Source organism: Capra hircus, chromosome 7, assembly GCF_001704415.2.
Source record: "Capra hircus breed San Clemente chromosome 7, ASM170441v1, whole genome shotgun sequence".
NCBI classification, from domain to species: domain Eukaryota; kingdom Metazoa; phylum Chordata; class Mammalia; order Artiodactyla; family Bovidae; genus Capra; species Capra hircus.
Genome location: NC_030814.1, coordinates 60,384,099 through 60,409,234, shown reverse-complemented (window position 1 = coordinate 60,409,234; position 25,136 = coordinate 60,384,099). Strand labels below are relative to the sequence as shown.

The following is a 25,136-nucleotide window of genomic DNA, read 5'->3' as shown; positions in this document are numbered from 1 at the left end:
TGTATAAATGTCTGCTAAAGTTAATTGAATTTCTTACTGTCTTCCCCTCCACCATTCAGTCTTCTACATATAAGCGATAGTTATTATTCTTTTGGGGAGATACACTGCTGTCTTGTTGCTGAACTAGTCAGAATTTTAGAATTGGCATTCAACACCTTCTAAGTCCTGGCGCTAACTTATTTTTCAGCCTTATCTTCTATTGTGAATTGTTGCTATATGTCTCTGCATCTGCCAGGCATTTGTTCTGGAACGCTCAGTCGTTCTCTGACACAAATGCTATCCATCTGATATGCCTCTTCTGTTGAGACATTGATCATTGTTGCTGAAAGTGATCTTTAACTTACTGGAAATTTTGAAATTTGCACCTGATTATGACATTCTCATTATCTTTTAAAAATATACATAACAAGATGTACCATTTAAATTATGTGTACACTTCAGTGGCATTAAGTACATTCACTTTGTTGTGTAACCACTGTCAGTGTCCCTATCCAGAAAGAAATTTCATTGTCTTAAACTGAAGCTCCATAACAGTTAAACAATAACTTTGCATTTCTTCTCCCCCCCGGCCCACTGGCAACCTCCATTGTATTTTCTGTCTCTCTGAATTTGACTGTATTAATGCCTGGCTTGTTTAACTTAGCATAATGCTTTCAAGTTTTACCCATGTTGTCAGTATATCCTCCTTTTTAAGGGTTGAGTAATACTCCATTATCCAGTCATCTGTTGATGAACACTTGGGTTACCTCGACATTTTGGCCACTGTGGATTATGCTCGTGTGAACACAGGTGTGCAAACACGTGTTTGTGTTCCTGCTTTCAGCTCTTTTGGATATATACCCAGAAATGGAATTTCTAGTTCATTTGGTATGGTAATTCTGTGCTTAAATTTTTGAGGATCTGCCATACCGTTTTCCACAGTAGGAGTGTTATTTTATATTCATAACAGCAATGTGTGAGTGTTCCATGTTCTCCACATTTTCATCAACACTTGTTAATTTCTATTTTTAATTTTAAAAAGATTTATTTACTTTTTAATAAGTTATCCTAATAGATGTGAGTTGGTGTTTCATTGGTGGTTTTGATTTGTATTTCTCTAATGTTAGTGATATTGAGTGTTTTTTATGTGGTTATTTTCTATTTGTGTATTTTCTTGGAAGAAATCTCTGTTCAAGTCTTTTGCCCATTTTAATTGTTTGGGTTTTTTGTTGTTAAGGTACAGGATTTCTTAGTATCTTCTGGCTGTTAATCTCTTATTAGATATAGGACTTGAAGTATTTTCTCTCAGTTTTCCCCTGTTGGTATGTCCTTTAATGTTCAAAAGTTTTAAATTTGGATCAAGTCCAGTTTATCTGTTTGTTGTTGTTGTTCCTCCTCGTGCTTTTGGTGTCTTCTAAGAAATCATTGCCAACTCCATTGTCATAGAGCTTTTCTTTGTGTCTCCCCCCGCACCCCTTCTTCAGCTGAGCTGTGACTTCTTTGAGGACAGGAGGTAAAAGTTTTTTATTGTGACCTCTTTACAGTACAGTAAGCACATAATGAGGAAGGAAAACTTACGAAGAGAATTTTTTTTAATGTAATTCTTAAAATGTCATAACAGCAGTAATTGTATGACAGGGTATTTTCTACTGTTGCTAATTTGTCATTGATTATGTGTCTGTTACCTGATTTATGATGATAACCTGGTTTTAGTGAAAGTCACTCAGTCGTGTCCAACTCTTTGCAACCCCATGGACTGTAACCTACCAGGTTCCTCAGTCCACGGAATTTTCCAGGCAAGAATACTGGAGTGGGTTGCCATTTCCTTCTCCAGGGGATCTTCCCAACCTAGGGATCGAACCTGGGTCTCTGCATTGTAGGCAGACGCTTTACTGTCTGAGCCACCAGGGAAGTCAACTGCTTTTAGGGGTTTTTAATCTTAATGAATCTCAGCTGGAGAATTTGAACTTTGTCATCTATGTAACGAATGTGATGAACTTATAAAGGATACTTGGCTTAGATGGTAAAGAATCTGTCTGCAATGCGGGAGACCTGGGTTCCATCCCTGGGTTGGAAGATCCTCTGGAGAAGGGAACGGCTACCCACTCCAGTATTCTAGCCTGGAGAATTCTGTGGACAAAGGAACCTGGCAGGCTACAGTCCATGAGTTCACAAAGAGTTGGACAGGACTGAGCGACTTTCACTTTCATAAAAAATATTTATTTTTAATGTTTGATGTGATAAAATGCTAATTTATTATTTTACTTATGGAATGCTGTTATTTACATAGCACTGAGTTGCTGATTTACCTTCCTAAAGGCTCATAAGGTCCTTCCTAAAGGACCATAAATTCTTTTGCTACATGATGAGTTCCTTCAAGGCCGTTACATTCTTTTGCATTTTTCAGTCTTTTGTGATACCTGACTCATGTCTAATATGAGTAGATAGGCTATATATAGGATTTGCCAGATTGATATGGGGGTGGAGGCAGCTTGGCTTTACATCCAGTTTTTTTTTTTAAACGTTTTATTTTTATTTATTTGACTGTTAGTTGCTGCACACGGGATCTTTAGTTGTGGCATATGGCGCATTCCCTGACCAGGGATCAAACCCAGCTCCCTGCATTGGAAGCATAGAGTCTTAGCCACTGGACCGCCAAGGAAATCCCTACATCCAGTTTTTGTTTTTTTTTTTTAATAAAACCACCCGTCATTTTTATCACCTAGAGGTAAACACTATTAACATTTGGTTGTACATCCTCTGATACTTTTTCTAAGAGTGTATTGACTCTAACTTTTATAAAAACTAGATTTTTACTTTATTTGCTCTTGTCCATTTATCATGCTCAAACATTTCCCCTATTAATAGCATTAAGATTAACCTTTTATTTTATGTACCACTGAGGAAAAATAAGGGCTTCCCAGGTGGCTCAGTGGTAAAGAATCCGCCTGCCCATGCAGGAGATGTGGCTTCTATCCCTGGGTTGGAAGATTCCCCTGGAGGAGGGAATGGCAACCCACTCCAATATTCTTGCCTGAAAATCCCATGGACAGAAGAGCCTGACAGGCTACAGCCAATAGGGTCGAAGGGACTTGGACATGACTGAGCCCACACATAAGAAATAAACACTACTAAATACACTAGGAACTACCATCAATTTTAGAACACATCCAAAGTTTAGAGACTTAAAGATGTGAAATATGTATGCTTTAGAATTGATGAAATATGTTAATCTCACAGTGTTAACATAGCATGTTAATGATCCCCTACTGTTCCAGCATAGCTTCTTTAATCAGTCCTCTGTTGGACATTTAGTTTGCTTCCAGAGTTGCTTTAATTTGCAGCTGAATCTTCTGCCTGTCCTGACATCTTAAGGGAAACTTCATTTTTTTTTTTTGAAGGTGGGGGGGACTTCTTAGGAGTGGAATTCCCCAGGGAAAGATTTGCTACTCTTAAAATAATTTTTTTTTTTAACTGAAGTTATTAAGTATATATAACATAAAGTTTACCATTTCACTGTTTTTGAGCATTAAGTGCATTTACATCATCCCCATCCGTTTTCAGAACTTTTCCATCATTCTGAACAGGATCTTTACTTATTTAGCAGCAATTCCCCATTCTGCTCTCTTCCCAGCTCCTGGTAACTTCTTTTCTACTTTATTTATCAGTTTGCCTATTCTAGGTACCTCATATAAGTGGAATCATATATTTGCCTTATTGAGGACAACAGCAACATTATTTTATATATATTCCAGTTAGCTTATCCATTCAGTTCTTAATGAACATTTGGATAGTTCTGCTGTGAATAGTATACAGCTGTGACCATGTGTTCAGATATCTCTGAGACATTGCTTCCAGTTCTTTTGGGTATATACCCAGGAGCAGAATTGCTGGATTATATGGTAAGTTTATTTCTAACTCTGAGGTACTGCCATACTGTTTTCCACAGTGGCTGTACCATTTCGCATTCCAACCAGCAGGGCACAGAAGTTCTAATTTTTCTCCATATCTTTACCAACACTTTTTCTTTTCTCCTGTTTTCTTTTGTTTTGATAGTAGCCATCCTAATGAATGTGAGATGGTTATCTCATAGTTTTGATGTGCATTCCCCAAATGATTAGTGATACTGAGTATCTTTTCATGGGTTTATTGGCCATTTGTATATCATCTCTGGAGAAATGTCTAGTCTTTTGCACATCATTGAGTTTTTTTTTTGGTTGAGTTTTAGTTCTCTGTATATTCTGGATGTTAATCTCTTATCACACACATGTTTTGCAGTTATTTTCTTTTGTTGTCTGGAATGCCTTTTCACTCTTGGTGATATACCAGTTTTTATTTTGATTAAGTGCAGTTTTTTTTTTTTCTATTGTTACTTGTGTGTTTGATGTCATATCCAAGAAAGCATTAACAAATCCAGTGTCATAAAACTTTTGCCCTGTGATTCTTTTCTAAAGTTTTATAGTTTTAGCTTTTACAGTTAGGTGTTTGATCCATTTTGAGTTAATTATTGAATACTATAGAAGGTAAGAATCTAACTTGATTGTTTTACATGTGGATATCCAGTTTTCTCAGCCTTACTTATTGAAAAGCCCGTCCTTTCCTCTTTGAATGGTCTTGAAATCCTTGTTGAAAATCGTTTGACTCTCAGAGGGTTTGTTTCTGGGCTCTTCATTTTGTTCTGTTGATCTCTTAGTCTTTACATGGTACTTTATGCTAGCACCACATCGTTGTTTACTGTAATTTTGCAGTAAGTTGATGCCAAATTTGATCTTGAAGTAAATAATTTTTTGTACATTTATCTTGTGTGGTTTAGTTGAATGTGTGTGCTGATGTGAAAATAAAATAAATTCTTTTAAGTGTTCTGTCTCTTGATTTTGGAGGTGATTACACAACTGTGAACTTTTCAAAAGTTGTAGAATAGGAAACTGAAGTGAATTTTACTGCATATAAAAAAGAAAAACAGGTAAAAATAAACTCATTAAAAATCTGTATTTTGCAAGTTTGACCTTTCTATATAAAAAAATAGTGAAAAACATGAAATCAATTATCCTTTATGCTTTCCCAGTCCAATTAAGTTTTTTTCTCTTGAGTGACTGTAAAGCCACACCCTTAGAAATCTTGAAGTAATTTTGGTTATACTTTATGTGTTGGAGGATTTAAGTCTTATTAGTACCTTCTGTTTTCTCTGAAGAAGAAAAAGTTAAATACACCAGGCATTGTAGAGTCTTACAAAGCATCAGTTACTGAAATTTGCCCAGGGGCCAGTGTGCTTGCTTTGAGACGGTGAGAATGTTGTTTGTTTCTTGTGCATTGTGATGATTGACTCAGCCCCTGTGTTGTGGGCCTGGGCTGAATGGGCTGAACAGGGTAGTGAGGTGAACAATCTGGCTTGATTTACCCTGTTTCATGCTGTCTTTGCTCACATACAAGAGCACTGTACTAAATTTGTCCATTATTGAAAGTTCAGAGTGTGCAGAAATAACTGTGCTTCAAAATAAAACTTCAGCATTGCCCTTTCTCTGTTGAAGCTTCCAAATGTTCATTATTTTCCCCTTTAGTTTTTTTTTTTTTCTTTCTAATAACAAACTTTCTCCATGTGCAAGCAAACCCCCTACCCCATTTCTAATGGAGCTTGAAATGACCATGCATTTCTGTTTACTTGTTGATGGACTGTCATCTATCAAGCCCCCTTTTGATTGGGATTTAATTTGTGATTTTTCATTGGCTGCAAGTTTGGAGCAGTGCATTTAAGGCAAATACAGTAAGAAAGGCAACTTTGAGTGTTTTTCTGAATATTTGTAGCAAAGATTTGATCGTTTGGAACAAGTACTGTATGAGTAGTGTGATTAGATTTTAAAATTTCTTGTCTATTCAGTGTTGCCATTGTAGTAAAAGAAGAGGGGGAATTATATTGTGGAAGTTATTTTCATCTGTAAGAGTTTTTGAAAAAAGACTTCAAGAGCTTTACTGAAGAAAAAATTCTTCTGTTTCTTCATTTCTGTTACACTTTTTTCTCTTTTGGTTCTCTTTTGTGTTAAATTTTTGTGATGAAATAATTTAATCCAATTTAACCTTAGTGTTAAATAACTGATGTTATTCCTTAATTGCTAATTTAAAGAGTAGTTCTTTTCTGGATTACTTCATTTTGGCTCTTCTACTTCATTATATTGAGCTGTGGATTTCTTTCTTTCTCATGTTCTGAGATTTCATTGTTAAATACTGTCATAAACAAGTGGAACATCAATTGTATTTTGAAAATGTTTTATTGCTCTGGTTTATTTTGTTAGTATTAGACATTAAAAGTTGAGTAAATTGGAAGCCTGGTTAATTACCAGGTTACATCTCTTGTACTGGTTTATTAGCCAGGGTAGAGTGCAGGCTGTTCTTGAAACTGAAAGTGTGGTCCTAACTCAAAAAACGCATTCACAGTGGCCCATTTCAAGTTACATGAAGGATAGGAACCTTTGCTAATAGTCCATTTGCCCTGTGTAGCACAGATACATGCTTTGTTTCCAAGCAAAGATGCATTGTTAACTAATCCCTCGTGATATGTTAAATATTTCATTATGTTAAATATTTCAACGTTAATCTAGACTGTTAATCATGGTTTATGAAAAATGACAGTGCACTGAGTAAGGCAGAGCTGTAAGGGTAAGTTACTATTACTGATGAGTCAGTGTTCATGGGGATTTTCTGTTCCTGAGGTTCTCTAAATTGGCAAAGGTTTCTTATAATCATCCGTTACTGTTTTCTTGCTTCCTTGGACCTGGGGTCATCATGTTCTCAGAAGAGCTCTGGACTGACTTTGAAGTGTATCTTTAGAAACCTGTCATTTTGCACAGAAGTGGGAAAGTGAAATGTGAGCTTGATCCCTTGGGAGGAAAGGAAAAAATTCAAGGAAATAGAATATGGCAACCCTTGAGAGAAATTTAAACTTATTTGGAGTCACTAAGACCAGTGGAAAAGGTGGTATTTTCGAGGTATCTTTATTGAGTTAGGGTCTAAGGCTATATTTGCTGTATCTCAGTTTCAAGGAAGGGTTCAGTTAAATACAGTCCATTTATTAAGCCTGACTTTAAAAGCAGGTGCTAGGGAGGATGTTAAGGATGTGTAAGTGGTACTTCCTTGGCTGTCCAGACTCTGTACTTCTACTGCAGGGGGCACAGGTTTGATCCTTCTTAGGGGAACTAAGATCCTACAGGCTGTGTGGTGTGCCCAAAAGAAAAAAAGTGTAAGTCATGATGATGTAAACTCAAGAAGTTTACAAACTAATGACATTAACTTTGGTAATATCACTGATACGTAAGAATTAGCAATCTGTATCTGTTTTGCTAAAGTATTACAGGAAAGAGAGTTCTTAGTTCTTTCCACATGTCAGTATTACTAGGTGAAATCTTAAAACAGTTAAGCCAATTCAGTTAATCATTTATAGAATGTTGTTAGATGAAAGTTGCTGTGCTCAAAAAAGGCATGGTCCCTGTGCTCAAAGGAGCTGTCAGCTTTATGGGAGATGGACACACTGCTATCATGCTCTGCAGCAAGTGCTGTCATAGAGATGCTTGTAAAATGACAGGGGAACCAGAAAAGAGGAACAGCTCTTAGAAGCAGAGGACTTCTGTGTGAGCCTTGAAGGAAGGCAGAAAAATTTGAAGGTCTGCCCTGAGCAGAGGGTTGGGGTTGCACAAAGGTCTGGAGACATGTACTCCCTGGAGAAGAGTTTGGAGTGCAGGCAGGTGATGAGGTTGACAGACCAGTGTGAGTAAGGTTGGTTTGTTGGAGTTCCAGCCTCATACTGTCTTTGGTTGGGGAAGCAATCCTATGTTTTTTTCAGAGGGAAGTTGATTCCATGGTGATGATAACAGTCTGGGGTTATCTGATTCCTGAAAACAGGGAGGGGTAAGTAAAGTAAGGTGCAAGGAAGGGAAGGAAGAGGAGGAAAGGGGCCTAGTTTGGTAGAGCTTTGGTCAGTGGAAATAGGGAAAACCAGAGGGGGAATAGATGAGGAAAATGCTTGGCTCTGGCCTTGTGGGTTTTGAGGAATTGAACTCTGCAGTGTGTGTGTGAAGGCCTTTAGACTGGGGAAGTGCTGCTGGCCAGGATGGTACTGGCTTTTGGTTTTTAATATGGTTATTGTAGGGAGGGGGGGGCGGTTTGCCTTTTATCTTTGTGTTTCTTTGGTGGGGGGTTGCATTTCAGGATTTCTCAAGTATTATAAATAGTAAGAATAAAATTGTATTTTTAAGATAATCTCCGATGCCTTCTTAATTGCTTTGCTTATCTTTCAGCTTTATCTTCTGCCATTTCACTATCTAATATTTTTCCTTCACACTGTGGTTCTTGGAAGGTGCCAAAGGTCTTTGGTCCCTTTGCACAACTTGAAACAACTGCCCTCCCTCCTAGGACATCAGATCCTCAGTAATGACTCTCCCCATTGGGGATTCCCTCCTGGGTGCTCCTCTTTGCACCAATGGATCGTGTTACAACTTTTTATTTTCTGTTGTATTATAAACTGTTTTTCTTTCCAGACCGTGAGCATTTCCCTCAACTTTCTTTTTTTTGAAATTCTTCAAATGTACAGAAAAGTCAAAAGTAATACAATGAGTACTTGATTCTTCAGGTCATCTAGTTTCATCAGTTGCTAACATTTTTCAGATTTCCTCTATTACTGTACATAAGTTTTTTATCTGAGACATTTGAAAATAAACTGCAGATACCAAGTATTTCACCCTTATGCTTTTTAGCATGTGACTCCTCTAAGAGTGAGGACATTGCCTTACTTAACTAACTATAATATATAAGAAATTTTGCTTTGATATAGTAACATGATTCCTTTTAAAGAGTAGTCCAAGAGCCAATGTCTGCTGTCCTTGGGAACTTGTGAGAAATGCAGACTCTTAAATATTACCGTAGACGTACTGATGCAGAATTTGCCTTTTAACAAGATTCCTGTACTGATTTCCTGTACAAGCCATATTCATATTAAATCCCGCCAGTTGTCCCAGTGATGTCCTTCATAGTGTGTTTTTTTAAAAATCCAAGAATCAATAAAAGATCCTGTATGGAATTTAGTTGTTGTGTTTCTTTGGTTTTGTCTGTCTTTTTATTTTTTCTGTGACATTGACACTTTTGGAGAGTTTAAGCCAATTGTAGAGAATGTCTACAGTTTGGATTTGTCTCGTTGTTTCCACTTGTGGCAAGAACAGTACATATGTGATGATGTACCTTTCTCAGCATTGAAATGATTGTCAGGTTGTTCCACTTGTGGTGATGCTAATAAGTTTAAACAATTGTGATTAAGTGGCATCTGCCAGATAGCGCCATTGTAAAGACACATTTTTCCTTTTGTATTTAATAATTGACTGCTGTGATTGCTATGATCTGGTAGTGGTTTCTGATTAGTCTTTGTGTCCCTGGCACCTAGCAGGATCCTCAGTTCAGTTCAGTTCAGTCGCTCAGTCGTGTCAGACTCTTTGTGACCCCATGAATTGCAGCACGCCAGGCCTCCCTGCCCATCACCAACTCCCGGAGTTCACTCAAACTCACCCAGCCATCTCATCCTCTCTTGTCCCCTTCTCCTGCCCCCAATCCCTCCCAGCATCAGAGTCTTTTTCAGTGAGTCAACTCTTCGCATGAGGTGGTCAAAGAGGTGGTCAAAGTACTGGAGTTTCAGCTTTAGCATCATTCCTTCCAAAGAACACCCAGGGCTGATCTCCTTCAGAATGGACTGGTTGGATCTCCTTGCAGTCCAAGGGACTCCTCAGGATGTGGTAATTGGTCAGTCATTGACAAATGAATGATAACCAAGTCATCAAAGGTATATGCTACAAGTTTTAGAGACATTTCTTTTTTTTTTCCCTCAGTTCTTTCTCACTCAGTCTGGATAACTTCCTCTAGTCAAGTTTGGGCATCTTTTCTCCTAGCTCTCTAAGAAAAGTATAGTCCTCTTATTCCTGTGTAGCTTCTCAGCTGGGTGAGAAGTTTCTCTGCCTTTTAGGCCCATTGTTGTAAAACAAAACCCTCTTTTCCCTTTTGTCTCTCTGTTTTCTTGAGCTTCCAGTCCAGATGCTGGCTTTATCTTTGTTTTTCAGACCATCCAGTTTCTTATGGAAACAGGGACTTCCTGTGTATCCATAATCAGTTATCTGTTGTGAGGGCTTGGTGCAGTTTTCTCTTAAACGCTTGCATTGTTAATGGTCTCAACTGTGTGGAATGGAAGCTGAGTAAGTGGACATAGATATCCAGCCCACAGTGCAGTTATTTCAGCAGCTCTGGAGCTTGTTTCTGTTGTTCTCTTCATTTGATCTCTCACTTCTTCTCTATGCTCCAGGCACACTGGCCACTTCTTTCTCTAAGTCCTGGGGGATTCTGCCTTATCTCTGTTACCTCTGTGTGCAATGCTCCTCCCCCAAATAATTCACTTGATTGGCTCTTTATTGACTTTCAGCTCAAGTGTTATCCAAATAGAAAGGTCCTGGAAGGATCCTACCTCATTTCATTACCATTGCCCTGCTTAAGTTTCTTTCTAGCAGATATTGTTTTGTTTACTTATTTATGCTGTTACTACAGTGTAGTTTCATGAAGGCAGACTTTTTTTTTTTGGTCTCGAATAGTGTCTGTACAGAGAAGGCAGTAAAATATTTGAGTGGCTAGTGGACCAACCATGGTTTTTTTAGGTTTACCTTTTGTCCTTTGCTTAGTGCTTTTGGTAATCATTGTGTTTCCTGTGTTTCCCTATTACCTTCGATACTCTAGAGAAGATAAGAAAATGAGAGTGATGGTATGTTTTATTATGATTAAAAATAATTATAACCTTTAGCAGTAATAAATTTATCATAATATTACAGTGTTGAAATAAAACAAAGACCTAGCCGTGTCGTTTTTCTTCTAGGTCTGTATACCTGAGTGACAATTTGTACTGTGTGCCATATAAATCCTGGAGAAGGAAATGGCAACCCACTCCAGTATTCTTGCCTTGGAGAATCCCATGGATGGAGGTATAAAATGTATTTGTATATGAGTGGATCACATAAGATGATGGTTTATGTAATCCAGTACTCTGCTGTAGATGGAAACTTTTTACTCTCATTATGTTTTGGCTCTCAGGTTTGACCAAGGCGAAGTATTTTTTTTGGAATGGGCGGATGATGATACTGTACTTGTAATTAGAAAGAGACTGCATTTTTTTTGAAGTGGGGAGAAGGGAACAAGTTTTCTTTTTGTTTACATGAACCTGTGGTTTTATACATCTTATTGTCTTACCCCTCCTTGTCCCTCTTCCCCCTATTCCGAACTAGTTTACATTTTAGGAGAAAGTGACGAGCTTGGGGACCTGTGGGTGCACCCATGTTTGCTCAGTCACGTCCAACTCATGGCGACTCCATGGGCTGTAGCCTGCCAGGCTCCTCAGTCCATGGGATTCTCCAGGGGAGAATACTGGAGTGGGTTACCATTTCCTGCTCCAGGGTATCTTTGGGATTCAAGATCATCATAGGACCACTGGGGAAACCCAGGCTTGGGGATGGATTTAGTCAAATAAACAGATGTCAGTCAGTCTTAATCATAAGGTTTTTTTTTTTTTTTTCTTCTTCTTCTCCTCTCTTTCTCTCTCTCTCTTTTTTTTTTTTACAGTAACCTGGAGATTTGAAGGTTAAGATCCTAACAGCTTTGTTAATTCTGTTTAATACAGATGTAGCCTAGCATCACTAGGACTGCACTGACTAATCCACAATCCTGTATCTTGTGCACTGTGACAGTTAGCATTACTGTGGGTACTTTTAATTTCTAAATTTCTTGATTTGCATTTAAATGAACCATCCAACCATTGCATTAACTTAACCTTACTGTTTATATGAAAAAAAAATTGGCATTGAGTAGCTAGGTAGGGATAGTCTAAAGCTTTGGAGCAGACACATTTTAAGAATGATGTGGCCATTCCATTGTAAATGAACATTTAATGTCTTTGGAGAAGGTATGTAGCTCTTTGCATGAATGAGGCCATTTGCCAACAATCAGCCTCATTGGTTCTGGAGGAGCTGTGCTTTTACTTTCTGCTTATTGCTTCTCCATTTCTCTCTCTCATGAAGATTGCTAGTCAACTGCCCACTGTCTGCCCCTTTCTGAATTTATAGTGAGCTTTTGCTTTATAGCTAGGAATGCTATTTATAAGGTATTGAAGACTGAATAGCTACAGTTTAACATTTTATTTAGTTTCACCAAGCATGATCCCCTCCTGGAAAAACCTCAGGTTGCTGTAATTCATTAAGGTTGGCTAGCTCTAGTAGGTTTTGTAATAGATCTTGTGAAGGAGTACTCTGTAAGTTAATTGGAAAACCAGAAATTGCCTAGAGTTTAAAAGTTATTTGTTTAGCTACTTTAAATGATGTCATTAATTGTAGAGAAGCAGAAGATATGACTAGGATTGAGGTAGGAGCTTTGTCTTGGTAGGCTTGTAAATATTTTAAAATCATATTACATAAAAATAATTCAGCTAATACTGTGTCTGCTCTGCATAAAGCATCTTTGCCTAAAGCACCTTGCCAGCAACTTAAGGCTTGTAAAGATGCATAAGCATAGTTGTCATCTTTAAACTTACGATACAGCTAGGGTTACCACAGTCTAAACCTGGGAAAAATTAAATTACATTTAATGAAACAATTCAGAGGCTATTGAGAGATCATTTCAGTGAAGGGAATACTAGAATTTCAGAACTGAAAAGACTTGGAGCTTAGAATTCAACCCCTTTCATTTTGTAGATGAGAAAACTGAGGACTCAGAAAGCTGAGGTAACTTGCCTGATGTCAGAGAAAAAATAAATAATGATGCTGGTTCCAGGAGCCATGTTCTTTCCAGAGAATGTGTTTTCATTAGATTTTAAATGTTTCTACCTCTACTTTTTGAAATCCTTTTAGGGTTGTAGTCACAAAAGCATAACTTGATTTTGTAGTATAGTTTAATCACGTTTGGTGTCACTCATGGCAGGACCTTTGATTAAAGATGCATCACAAAGCAGTCTGCTTCCTTCATGGTTGTTAAGGGACTGGAAAACACACTGAATGGGCTCTCAGTTTTCAAATGTCAGTGTATTTCAAGTTTCTCAATGGAAGTGAGTGAGTGAGGGAGGGAGTCCTTTGCCTTAACATCTTTAGTGGGAGCCTGAATCTAGTGTATCTTATGGGAGATGCTGAAGACCTCCTCAGAGACATTACTTAAGAGGATGTGAAGTTCTGGAATGTATAATCAGAAAGGACTTCATGGGAAAATCTTTAGTGACTGCAAAGTGGTGACCGAAAGGGCAAACATAGTACTCAGACATGATTGTTCCATACAGTGGTAAACTTTTTTGGAACAAGTTTCTAACTTTAAATTTGGAAAATTTAAGATGAAAATCTGCATCTTCGGATCTCTTTAAAAATTGAATGATCTGCCAACCTTAGATGTGTGTAATAAAGACTGCTGGGGCTCATGGGAAGCTGGGCACAGGCATTTCCCATTTACCAGTTCCCAGACCCAGAGAGATGAGGGTTGTTTGAGTTTTGTTATTGTCTTTACACTCTGCCTTTTTTTCCAGTTAACAAGAAAGTGAAATTATTTTATACCCCAGAGTATCAAAATTAGGGAAACAAAAGACAAAAAGACATTTTTTGAGAATGTTTTTATCCTTTTTTTCAACATGTGTATGATAATCAGGGGACTCTTGTTCTTTCTCTAAGGCAATTCTAGTTTTTCTCCAAGTGTCTGAAGCCTTTTTACCCCATGACTGGACTGGTCCAGTTTGCCCAGGCTCACCTTGGGCAGCTTGTTCCCTCTTTGAGTTATCTGTGAATAGCTGTACTTTTCCTTGGCAGCTTTTCTGTGGCCTGAACCCTGTCTTTTAGCTAAGAATTCTCATCCTGGTCTTCAGTTTTGCTCACTGGGCTTGAGCTGTGAATCCTAAAGCAATAAGAATGCATGTGTACGGTGTTTAGATTATGATTTGCGGGTTTTCAAAAGTGATCAAGTCCTCCGGCTCAGTGCCTTTCCCCAGGCAAGGATTGACCTAATGTTTTTCTCTGGGCTCCTTTCATGAAGGCTTTTTATTTCAAGAAAAAAATGAGCATATTTCTTGGGAAAGTGAATTGTGTCGTGCTTGTTTAATAATTAAAATCCAGATGTGAAAATGTGACTACACGTCTACTTGCAAGTAGCTTCACCTAAGTTGTCTTTGGGCTCATTCCCTCTACAACCTTTGAAATATTTTCTGTTTTGTGTTGATACAGTGGCTGGAATGCTAGGATACAGAAATGTGGGATGCATGGGGAAAATAATTCCTTCTGAAATGTCTTATCTTTGACATTTCATGACATTTGCTTGAGCTACAGTTGTCAGCCCTGTAGCGATATAGACTGGTCCCATCTCCTAGGTGTACTGACTTGGATTGATCAGTTTAGTGGACAAATAATCTTTAAAAACCAGAGTATAGGCTTTACACAGTATGAGTGTAGAGAGAGCAAATTTGCCCACTTGAGATGAGACAAATTCCGTGGAAACTGGCATTCTTTGTTACCAGATTAAGCAAATCTACATTCCTTTTGGCATCCTATTTTCAGCGATTTTAGAATTTGTTTAATTTTATTCATTTATTTGGCTGTGCTGGGTATTTATTGCTGCATGGGCTTTTCTCTAGTTGTACTGAGTGGAGGGGGGTGGGTCGCTGTTCTCCAGTTGTCTCACATGGGCTTTTCATTGTGGCAGCTTGTCTTACTGCGAAGCACAGGCTTTATAGAGTTTTTGGGCTTCAGTAATTGTGGCATGTGGGCTCAATAGTTGTGGCTCATGGGTTCTAGAGTGCTGGCTCAGTAGTGATGATGCAAGGGACTTAGTTGCTCTGTGGCATGTGGGATCTTCCTGAACCAGGGATTGATCCCATGTCTCCTGCATTGGCAGGTGGATTCTTTATCACTGAGCCAACAGGGAAGCCTAGGTTCTAGAATTTTTGATGCTTACATAAGTCTTTGTGAAATGTTAGATGATGCTTGCAGTAATATTTTCAGCAATATCTAAAGGAGTCTTACCTGTTTGTGCCTCAGGCATTCATTTAGGGGAGTGGATACAGACTGATGTTTATATATTAAAGTTGTTAGGAGTGGACTAGTCACAGACATGTGCAGTTCTACTTTGTCCATTCAAGTATGAGATGTAGACGTCTTGCTTTTCTGTAGAGGGTCTAGAACTGTGCTGTTTGATAAGGTAGTCGTTAGTGGCTATTTAACATTAAAATGAAATAAAAATTAAAAAAAAAAAAGTTCTAAGCTACATTAGCCATTTCAGGACATCTCTCTCCTTCCTTGCCCTTTTCCCCCTTCTCCCCTCTGCTTCCCCTTCCTCTCTCCTGCTCCCTCTCTCCATCCCTTCCTTCTCCTTATCCCACATTCTTCCATTCAGTTTCCCTCTGTTCCTTATCTCCTTCTGTCTCCCTTTTTCATTCTTCTTTGAGTATATGTATATATTTAAGAAATTATTTTTTTTCTAAACCATATGAGAGTAAGTTGTAGATATCATTCCCATTATGTGCAATAAGGACATAGCTACAATACAATGATGGGAATTTTCAAAATTTAACATTGATATATTACTACTTATTATCTATTTCAGAATCCCTGATCAAATTATATCAGTTGTCTCAATTGTTTCTTATTCCTAGTGCAATTTTCAGTCCAGAATGACTGCATTTAGTTTTCATGTCTTTTTTTAGCCTCTTTTAATTTGGAAGTATTTCTCAGCCTCTTTGTTTTTCCTACCTTGACATTTTTGAAGACTGTAGCTAGTTACTTTATAGAATATCCATTACTTTGAGTTTGTCTGATGTTTCCTTTTGACAGGATTGGGGTTATGTAACTGAAATACCACAGAAGGCAATGGTGTATCCTTCTTATTGCATTGTATTAGGAAGTACATGATGTCCATTTATCCCATTATTAGGGATATTTTTGTCACTTGGCTAAGGTGATGTCTGCCAGGTTTCTGCTCTGCAGAGTTAAATACTTTATTTCCCCTCTTGGTAATCAGTTGGTAATCTCTTGGGAGTTACTATGAGACTATGTAAATACTCAGTTTCCTTTTTATTTAAATTTATTTTTAATTGGAAGATAATTGCTTTACAATGTTGTATTGGTTTCTGCTGTAACAACAGTGTGAATTAGTCATTAGTATACATATATCCCTTTTCGCTTGAACTTTACCTCCCCCATCCCACCCCTCTAGGTTGTCACAGAGCACTGGGTTAATACTCAGTTTCTTGGTAATCTTTTCACCTGTTTGCTTTAGCATTCTTTGCTAATTCTTGCCTGAATATATTGTGAGGTTTCTTAAATGGTGATTTTTCTGTATGTGTTACTCCTTCTCCATATGTTAGCTGATTTCCTATTATGGAAGAACTTTTCCTTCTTTGTTGGTGTTATCTTGGATTCATTTAATTCAGTGGATCATCATCTGTTTAATTTTCACACAAGCCCTCTAAAGATAGTGATGATCTTTTTTTTTAAGTAAATGATAGCCTTATTTTATAAATGAAGAAACAAGTTCAAAGTGGTTGAGTGATGATCAAGCATGCCTTTTGATTATATTGTCCTCCTTGCACCTTGTAAAATAAAGATTCTACTTCTTTCATTACAAAAGCAACTTTCTAAATAGCTGTAATTTTATAAAATCAGAGAATACAATTGTGAAAAAAGAAAGTTAACACCACTCTTAATCCCCCAATCTTAAGATGTAACATTGTTGTTAATATTTTGGCTTATATATCCCACTGCAGTTGTACTTCATATTGTTTTTGAAATCTACTTTCTGTCTTCAGTAGTCTGTATTTTGAACATTTTCTCATAAACCTCTACAACATTTTCTTTATTTTTAAGATGAGAAATTTCAGGTGTACCCAGCCACTTCACATGATCTCCATCTGGATTTAATAGTTATGAATATTTTTAAATAATTTGTGATCTCTCTATGTATGTTTACTTTTGCTGAATTTGAAAATTGCAGTCATCCTGACATTTGATTTCTAAAGATTTCAGTACGCATCTCCTAAAAATAGTCCTTTTTCTATACAGCTGCAGTTCATTATCACACCTATGAAAGAAAGAAAAAAAGTGAAAGTTAAGTTGCTCAGTCGTGCTGTTTGCAACCCCTTGGACTGGAGCCCACTAGGCTTCTCTGTCCACGGGATTCTCCAGGCAAGAATACTGGAGTGGGTTGCCATTTCCTTCTCCAGGGGATCTTCCCAACCCAGGGATTGAACCCAGGTCTCCCGCATTGCAGGCAGACGCTTTAACCTCTGAGCCACCAGGGAAGCCAGCTATGAAACTGAGCATTAATTCCATAATATAATCTAATTTGTTGTTGTTCAGTCGCCAAGTCGTGTCCAACTCTTTGCGACGTCAAGCATGCATTTCATACTGTCCTTGGTGTTTTCCAGGCAAGAATACTGGAGCTGGTTGCCATTTCCTCCTCCAGTGAATATAATATTTAATATAAAAATTTACCAGTTTTCCTACAAATGTCTTCTTAATAGCGTTTTGTTTCAAACCAGGATCTGAATGAGATATGTGTCTTGCATTAGATTCTTTTGTCTCCTGAGTCTTTTAGTCTGAATTATGTCCCACACCACCATACTGACTTTTTGAAGAGTTAAGGCCCCATTGTTTTATAAGAATGCCTTATATTCCAGTTGTCTGTTCCCATATGGTATTTAACATGCATCTGTATCCCTTATATACTTCTGTGAAATTCAGTTCAGGTTAGGATTTTTTAACCTGCACTGAATATGGGTTGGAAAAGTTTTGTCTTCGTTATTATTAATAGGAATTTATTATTAACAATAGAAAACAAACTCCAACTTCAGTTGAACCTATAACTTTGTCCCAACAGTAGGAATCTCAGTGCCTTTCATACATGAAGTAATTGTAATCTATCTTGAAAAAGTGTGTGTTCATTTTACTTTGAAGTACTTATCAGAATTCTTGACATCTTATTTAGTATGTTAATAAAGAGCATATATATTGCTTTTGATAGCTAAATCTCAATATATATGTTTCCTTTGTAATCTTTTGAATTGCATTTCATGCATTAAGAAAAAAATTCTGAGAAAGGGTCTATAGCTGCATTGTGCAGTACTGAAGCCTCTATCCACACATGGCTACTGAGCACTGGCAAGGTGACTTGTCTGAATGTAAATATGCCTTAAGTGTAAAACACATCCTCGATTTCCAACACTTAGTACTTTGTACGGAGAAGGCAATGGCACCCCACTCCAGTTCTCTTGCCTGGAAAATCCCATGGATGGAGGAGCCTGGTGGACTGCAGTCCACGGGGTCACTACGAGTCGGACACGACTGAGCGACTTCGCTTTCACTTTTCACTTTGATGCATTGGAGGAGGAAATGGCAATCCACTCCAGTGTTCTTGCTTGGAGAATCCCAGGGACAGGGGAGCCATCCCAGGGACAGGGGAGCCGTCCCAGGGACAGAGGAGCCGTCCCAGGGACAGATGGACTGCCGTCTCTGGGGTCGCACATGGTCGGACACGACTGAAGCAACTTAGCAGCAGCAGCAGCAGTACTTTGTAAACCATCTTATGTAATCAGTAACTTAGAAAAATCAGTTATGAAATGATAATATTCTGGATATACTGTGTTAAATAAATAAATTATTGAAATTAATTCATTAGTTTCTTTCTACTTTTTAATGTGGCTTCTAGAAAAATTTAAATTGCATAGGTGGCTTGTATTGTATTTCTACCAGACAACATTAGTCTGTAAGATTCACAAGACTGCTTAAGGGATCCATGCATTGAAAAAGGCTTGGAATCCCTATGCAGAGGCTTCATTAGACTCAGGTTAAATATTTAATTTTCATTTTGCTCTTGGACGATTAACTTTGCTCAGTTTATAGTAATACTGGGGCTCTTGAAAAACATCTAAAACTTTTTTTTTTTCATTAAGAATACTTTTTAGGGAATATAGGGCACTTCACATGCCAAGGCATGGCATGTGAGGCATGTAATATCAGAGTTGCATTATTAGCAGTGCTAAATTTTGTTACTTAAGGAGATGGCCATTAGATCTCAATGTTGTAAAGATATGTCTTGCCCCATTTGTAATTAGTTAAGTAAAACCTGTCAGGTGATACTTTGGCACCTTATAAATAGTCTGTTCCCCACTAGTCCATCACCTAATGGTGTTAACATCCATTGATAGTCCTAGTTTGAAACAGTTATTACATTGGGGTTTACAAAATGGTCATTTTCTAATTCTGTTGAACATTTGTTGTACAGAAATTTTCTTCTCATCCCTTCCTTTTTTTTTGAGGATCATTAGAGCTTCCCCTGTGGCTCAGAGGTAAAAAATCCACCTGCAGTGCAAGAGAACATGGGTTGGGTCAGGAAGATCCCCTGGAGGAAGGCATGGCAGCCCAAACCAGAGGAGCCTGGTAGCCTATGGTCCATAGGGTTGCAGAGTTGGACACAATTGAAGCGACTGACCATGCATGGTCATAGGATGGCTAATAGGCAGTTACAGTCATCTTCTTGATATTCAACTTGTGAATTTAGCCAGTGGAGCCCTTGGTTCTTGTATCTTTTTAATATGCTCTTGTTAGTCATTGTGTCTTTCCTTGCTTTCTGCACAATAGGATATATCAGACCTGGAATATACCTTAAAAAAAATTTTTTTTAAGGAATTAATATTTAATAGAAATAAAGACCTGGGCAGTGAGAATACTATTATTTCTTCCTAAATTTCGTTAATGTAGTTTTTTAAGAGCAGCACAGTATCCCATTTTGTGATTGGTTCTGTGATTTGTTTATTTAGTGGTCTGTTTTTTGAAATATGGGTAGTTTCTAGTTTTTAATGACTATATATAGTGCTTTTGTAAACATCATTGTACCCAGGTTTTTCCATGGACCTTCATTTTCCCTTTAGAGTGAAAATCAAGAGGTAAAAATTCATAAGAATGCACCCTTTTAAGATTTGTATTTCTATGAACAGTTTGTTTATATTAGTGTTTACCTCATCTGCATACCTCACCTGTTTTTCTGTTTAATCTTCGAGGCACTACTTTTAGAAGCAAACACCAACTGCTTGGTATTATGGCTGAAGTCTTTTCCCTTAGTCTTAAAGCCTCTGTCTAATGGAAGTTTACTTTGACAGTGATACAGTGATACTTGACTAGGTGTGACTTGAAATTTCTTCGGGCTGTGAGTGATAATAGCGGTCGGTGCAGAAGACAGTAGATTGAAGTGTTAGGTTTTAATATAGTAAGATAAGATATTCTGTAAGAATCCATCAGAAAATGAAGTGAGGTTTACCTTTTAGATAATAAGTGTATTATAACCATTGCAGAATAAGACAAATCAGCATCTTCTGTATTAGCCTTCTTTTCCTTGAGCTTTTCATCCTGATTCTAGGTTAGCATGAAAAAACTGGAGGTAGAAGTGCCTTGGTGCCAAAGAAGCCCAAGGGGAAAAGCTCATGATTGGCAGTGCCCTCTTGTAGTACCCATAATGTTTGTAAACTCAAAATCTTATATGTAAGAGTTACTGGGCCCTCATGTGCAGGCTGGTAAGAATTTCTTTCATCTTGTGGTGATTGTAACTTTCTGGTGTAAAAAAGTCCTTGAGTAGGAGAAGATTTTTTATGTTTCATATGTGTGTTTGATATTTGCCTGACTCGCTGTTTCTCTTTCAGAAATGACTGCTGTCCACACAGGCAACATAAACTTCAAATGGGACCCCAAAAGTCTAGAGATCAGGACTCTGGCAGTTGAAAGACTGTTAGAGCCTCTTGTTACCCAGGTAAGAATCTGCAAACAAATACATAGTTGTTATAATATGGTTCCATAATTGTAGGCCTGGGTAATAAACACAGGGCAAAGTTGTTTAGTTCAAAGCCTTAATTTGAGTGGTTGAGTTCAGGCTGATAGTAATGAGACAGTTTGGCTCCACTAATAATTAAATATTTATGTGTGGATTCATTTAGCCTTTTAGAAATATATTTGATGCCATTGTCTTCAGTCTTGATTGGCAATAATAGGGGCTAGTACTGTGCAGTGCGTACCGCTTAATACTTATGAGTATTTCTAAGAAAGATAGGATATGGAACCTTGACTATTAATATTAAGTCTGTTCACCCTGCTTAATACACCTTTTGTTGTCCAGGATCTATTAGAAGGTCATTTAATTTGAGAGCGTAGCTTTGGTATGTTCTGTTACAAATACAAATATCACAGTGTGATGACATTTCATTAAACTGTTAGCAACTTGCTGTGCACATGTAGCATTGTGGCACGTGTATGTGTCTGTGTGTGAGTGAGGGAGACAGACCTTGTACTCGAGCACGAAAATGAGAGGTAGTGGCATGGTCGCAGTCGCCATCTGCAGTGATTTTGGAGCTCAAGAAAATAAATATTTTAAATATAAATAAAGATATTTTAAATATAAATATAAAATAAATATTTTTAAATTATAAATAATTTTCTTGGACTCCAAAATTCATTGTTAACCTCTTTCTAAACTTCTTGATGACCATAATAGAGACATGTAATTTGTTTGTTGTTAGTTTTTAATCTGTAAAATGAAGCTTAAAAGCGTAGTGATCATGTTTGAGAAATTAAAATATTCATTATATTTCTTAACTTACATATTGAGATAGCTAAATTATTTTGGAAAGTAAATATGATATATCATTGCTGAATATTTTAAAATATGGAGAGAATTTTATCTTATTTGTTAATACTTACTAGAGTCTCATAAATGGAATGTTTCATTTTACTATGAGCAATTTATTCTTGCTATCTGTAAAGATGTTACTCTTAGTGTTTTTTTTTTTTTTCTTTTGATTTTAGTTGGCTACAGTTTAATTTTCAAAATTGAAACTTTTAGGTTACAACCTTGGTAAACACCAATAGCAAGGGGCCCTCTAATAAGAAGAGAGGTCGTTCTAAGAAGGCCCATGTTTTGGCTGCATCTGTTGAACAAGCAACTGAGAATTTCTTGGAGAAGGGGGATAAAATTGCGAAGGAGAGTCAGTTTCTCAAGGAGGAGCTTGTGGCTGCTGTAGAAGATGTTCGAAAACAAGGTAGGTCAATACCACTTTTCGTATGGAGAGAGCCAGGCTTTTCTAGAAAAATAATCCTTGAAGGTGACTTTGTGGTCAATATTTTCATTCTTATATATTGCCAGTTGCTCAAGTAACTACAAATATTCACTTGTTGGAAATGTATTAAGTTGTACTGGCTTAAGCTTTAATTAGGAGTGATTAACGAACATCTTTTTTGGAGCATTTGAATCCAGTTCTCTTCAATGTTCTAAGTAATAGTTGTAGGAATGTTGTAACACAATTTGATGGGAAATATATGGGGCAGAAGTTTATCTTTTATCCTGTGTAATATGTTAATTTGTGCTAAAGATACAGGGGTGATAAAATAGAAAAATGTTTAGCAATTCTGAAAATAACCTAGACAGTGTCTCTTTCTGTCAGACTGATAGGTTAAATCAGCCATGCGTATTTGCATTGGCTTGAGTTTAAAATAATTTAAATGTGAGCTTAAAGGAAACATGTTTTGGGAAACTCAGAATTAATAAGAAGTGAAATGGTAACCCACAGCTTACCAATGGTTACTGTTAGAAAAACTGCCATCATTATGATGTAATAATCATGATAAGAGGACTTTATTTTCTTAAAAAATTTATTTTATATTGGAGTATAGTTGATTAACAATGTTAGTTTCATGTGTACAGCAAAGTGATTCAGTTATACGTGTATCTATTTTTTTTTTTTTCTCTTTCATATTCTTCTTCCATTTAGGTTGTTACAGAATATTGAACAGAGCTCCCTGTGCTATATAGTAGGTTCTTTTTGCTTATCTAGATAAGAGGACTTTAAATCTGAAAGAATAACTTCTTGACCTGTAGTTTTTTGTTAAACTTCTGGTCCAGCAAGAGGACTTCAACAAAAACATAGGTGGTTTTTATTTTTTATTTTTTTTAGGGCTGTTGGCTATCAGCGCAGGGGAACTGACTCCCGTGCTCTGTGCATGAGCTCTACTGGTCTTTGGGAAAGCCTCAGTGGCCCTCTGGCTGACAGCAGTATACATAGTCCACTGGAGTCTTAAGTCAAATTCATCCCTGTGACAGTACCCAAAAAGGGCAAGGCATTAAATGGAGATGCTATCTCCTAATGTTCTGAGTTCGTGAATAGATATTTCTAATACTGAAAATGGTGAGATTACTTAAGTTCCATAATCGTAGCTGAGTGGATGTGTTAGTTTTCTTTGGCTGCCATAGTAAATGACTGCTAACTTGGTAACTTAGAACAACAGAAATTCATTTTTTTGGCATTCTGGAGGCTAGATATCTGAAATCAAGGTGTCAGCAGGATTCATTCTTTCTTGGGGCCTTAGATGAAAACGGTTCCATATTCTTTCCTAGCTTCTGCTTGTTGCTGGCAATCCTTGGTGTTCCTTGACAGGTAGACAGGTCCCTCTAATATCTGGCTTTTTTTGTCACATGTATCTTTGTTGCCAAGTTCCCTCTTATGAGGATGTTAGTCATTGAATTGGGGTCCACTCTAATCCAGGATAACCTCATCTTAATTTGGTTATATCTACAAGGACCATGTATCTAAATAAGGCCACACAGATTCTGGGAGGATCTAAATTTTGGAGGGATACTGTTCAACCTGGCAGAGTGAATTTTGAATGAATTTAAAGTGATTTAATTGTCTGATTCAGGACCATTTTTGAGCTTTTTGTTGAGGAAATCAGGATGACTGTTACTTCTCTGCCCTCTGTGAGAAAGTTTTGCTTCCTTGGTCTTCTTGCTTCCCCTAATGAAACTCACAGTATTAACAGGTGAATTTGGTCAAGTGTTTATGGGTCTACAGAGACATTTATTTTAAAAATAAGTTGAATTGTAACAAATAACTTTTTTCCCCTACTATATATGTTCCTTGTTCCAGAAGTTACTCTGATACACATCTGTAGCAATTGTGATATAATACACGCTCCCAAGCACAGCCCCGCCCCTCCCATTGTGAATGCACATCTAAATTTCAGTTTCTGTTATTTTTGTTTGTATCTGAGAAAATTTTTTATGAATCATAAATGCTTATCTGTTCTGGTACAGCTTTGCAATTATTTTTGATCTGTCCATGATCTAGTCTCCATAATTTTCCTTCTTGCAGCAAAACAAAACAACTAAAACTAAAGCAAACGTATAACTGCCTCCCATCACTGTTACTGTGTCAGATGTGAAAAACTGGAGTGCTTTGCCTTTCTTCTGTTGACTTACTTTTTTCTTTGGTGAATGTTAACAAATAGTGATACAGTCTCTCTCCTATGATGAATAGAACAAAATGTATGATAATGGTTAAGCACAGATTCCTGAGTCAACCAAACCTTGTAGGTTATGTTGTTGAAGCTATTTACTCATCATTTGAAACCCTGCAGTGATGTTAATATATGAAGATTCTTTAACACCTTTTCTTTTAAAAATGAGGCCTAACTTTGATTTTCTTGAATATGTGTTGTACTTAGAGACTCTTACTTAGTTCTGTAAAGAATAGAATGTGGTGTGGAAGTTACACTATCTTAAGCAAAGTCATAAGGAGAATTGTGTTTTCCTGTTTCTTTCTCATGGATTATTGACTCGGGGGAAGCTGGCTAGGTTATGAGGTCACTCAGGAGGTCTTGTGGAGAGGAACTGATGTTTCTTGTACCAGTTTACCAAGCATGTAACCAGGCCATCTTGGAAGATCATCTAACTACAGTTAAGTTTCAGATGATGGCAGCCCCAGCCAACCCTGAATTCCTGACCCACAGAAAACTTGGGGAGATAATAAATGTTTAAGATACTTACTTGGGGGTAATTTATTGGGCAGAAATATATATTAATACAGAGAAACCTTTCCCAGGCTTGCTTTCAGCAGTCCTGAGCACTTATGGAAAACTCTGACCTAACTGCTCTGAATTTTACTGGTATATAAAATGTAGAGTAATTACGATTTATCAAGAACTCCATAGTAGATTGACTAATGAAGTAGAGTTCTTTGCATTTTAAGTCTGTTGCTTATCCATTGGAACATCCTTTAATTGCTAAAGGATGTGTAAAAAGATGCTTTTGTTCTGAAT

The 25,136-nt window shown here is 37.3% G+C and overlaps 1 protein-coding gene across 1 annotated transcript in view; it reads left to right on the top strand.

Moving 5' to 3' along the window:
• CTNNA1 (catenin alpha 1) overlaps nt 1–25,136 on the top strand; it is a 173,423-nt gene that overhangs the window by 5,045 nt on the left and 143,242 nt on the right. Inside the window, exons 2-3 of the mRNA XM_018050322.1 lie at nt 20,696–20,802; nt 21,889–22,084. Of these exons, the coding sequence (XP_017905811.1) occupies nt 20,698–20,802; nt 21,889–22,084 (301 nt within the window). The 5' untranslated portion in view covers nt 20,696–20,697. The remainder of the gene's footprint in view (nt 1–20,695; nt 20,803–21,888; nt 22,085–25,136) is intronic.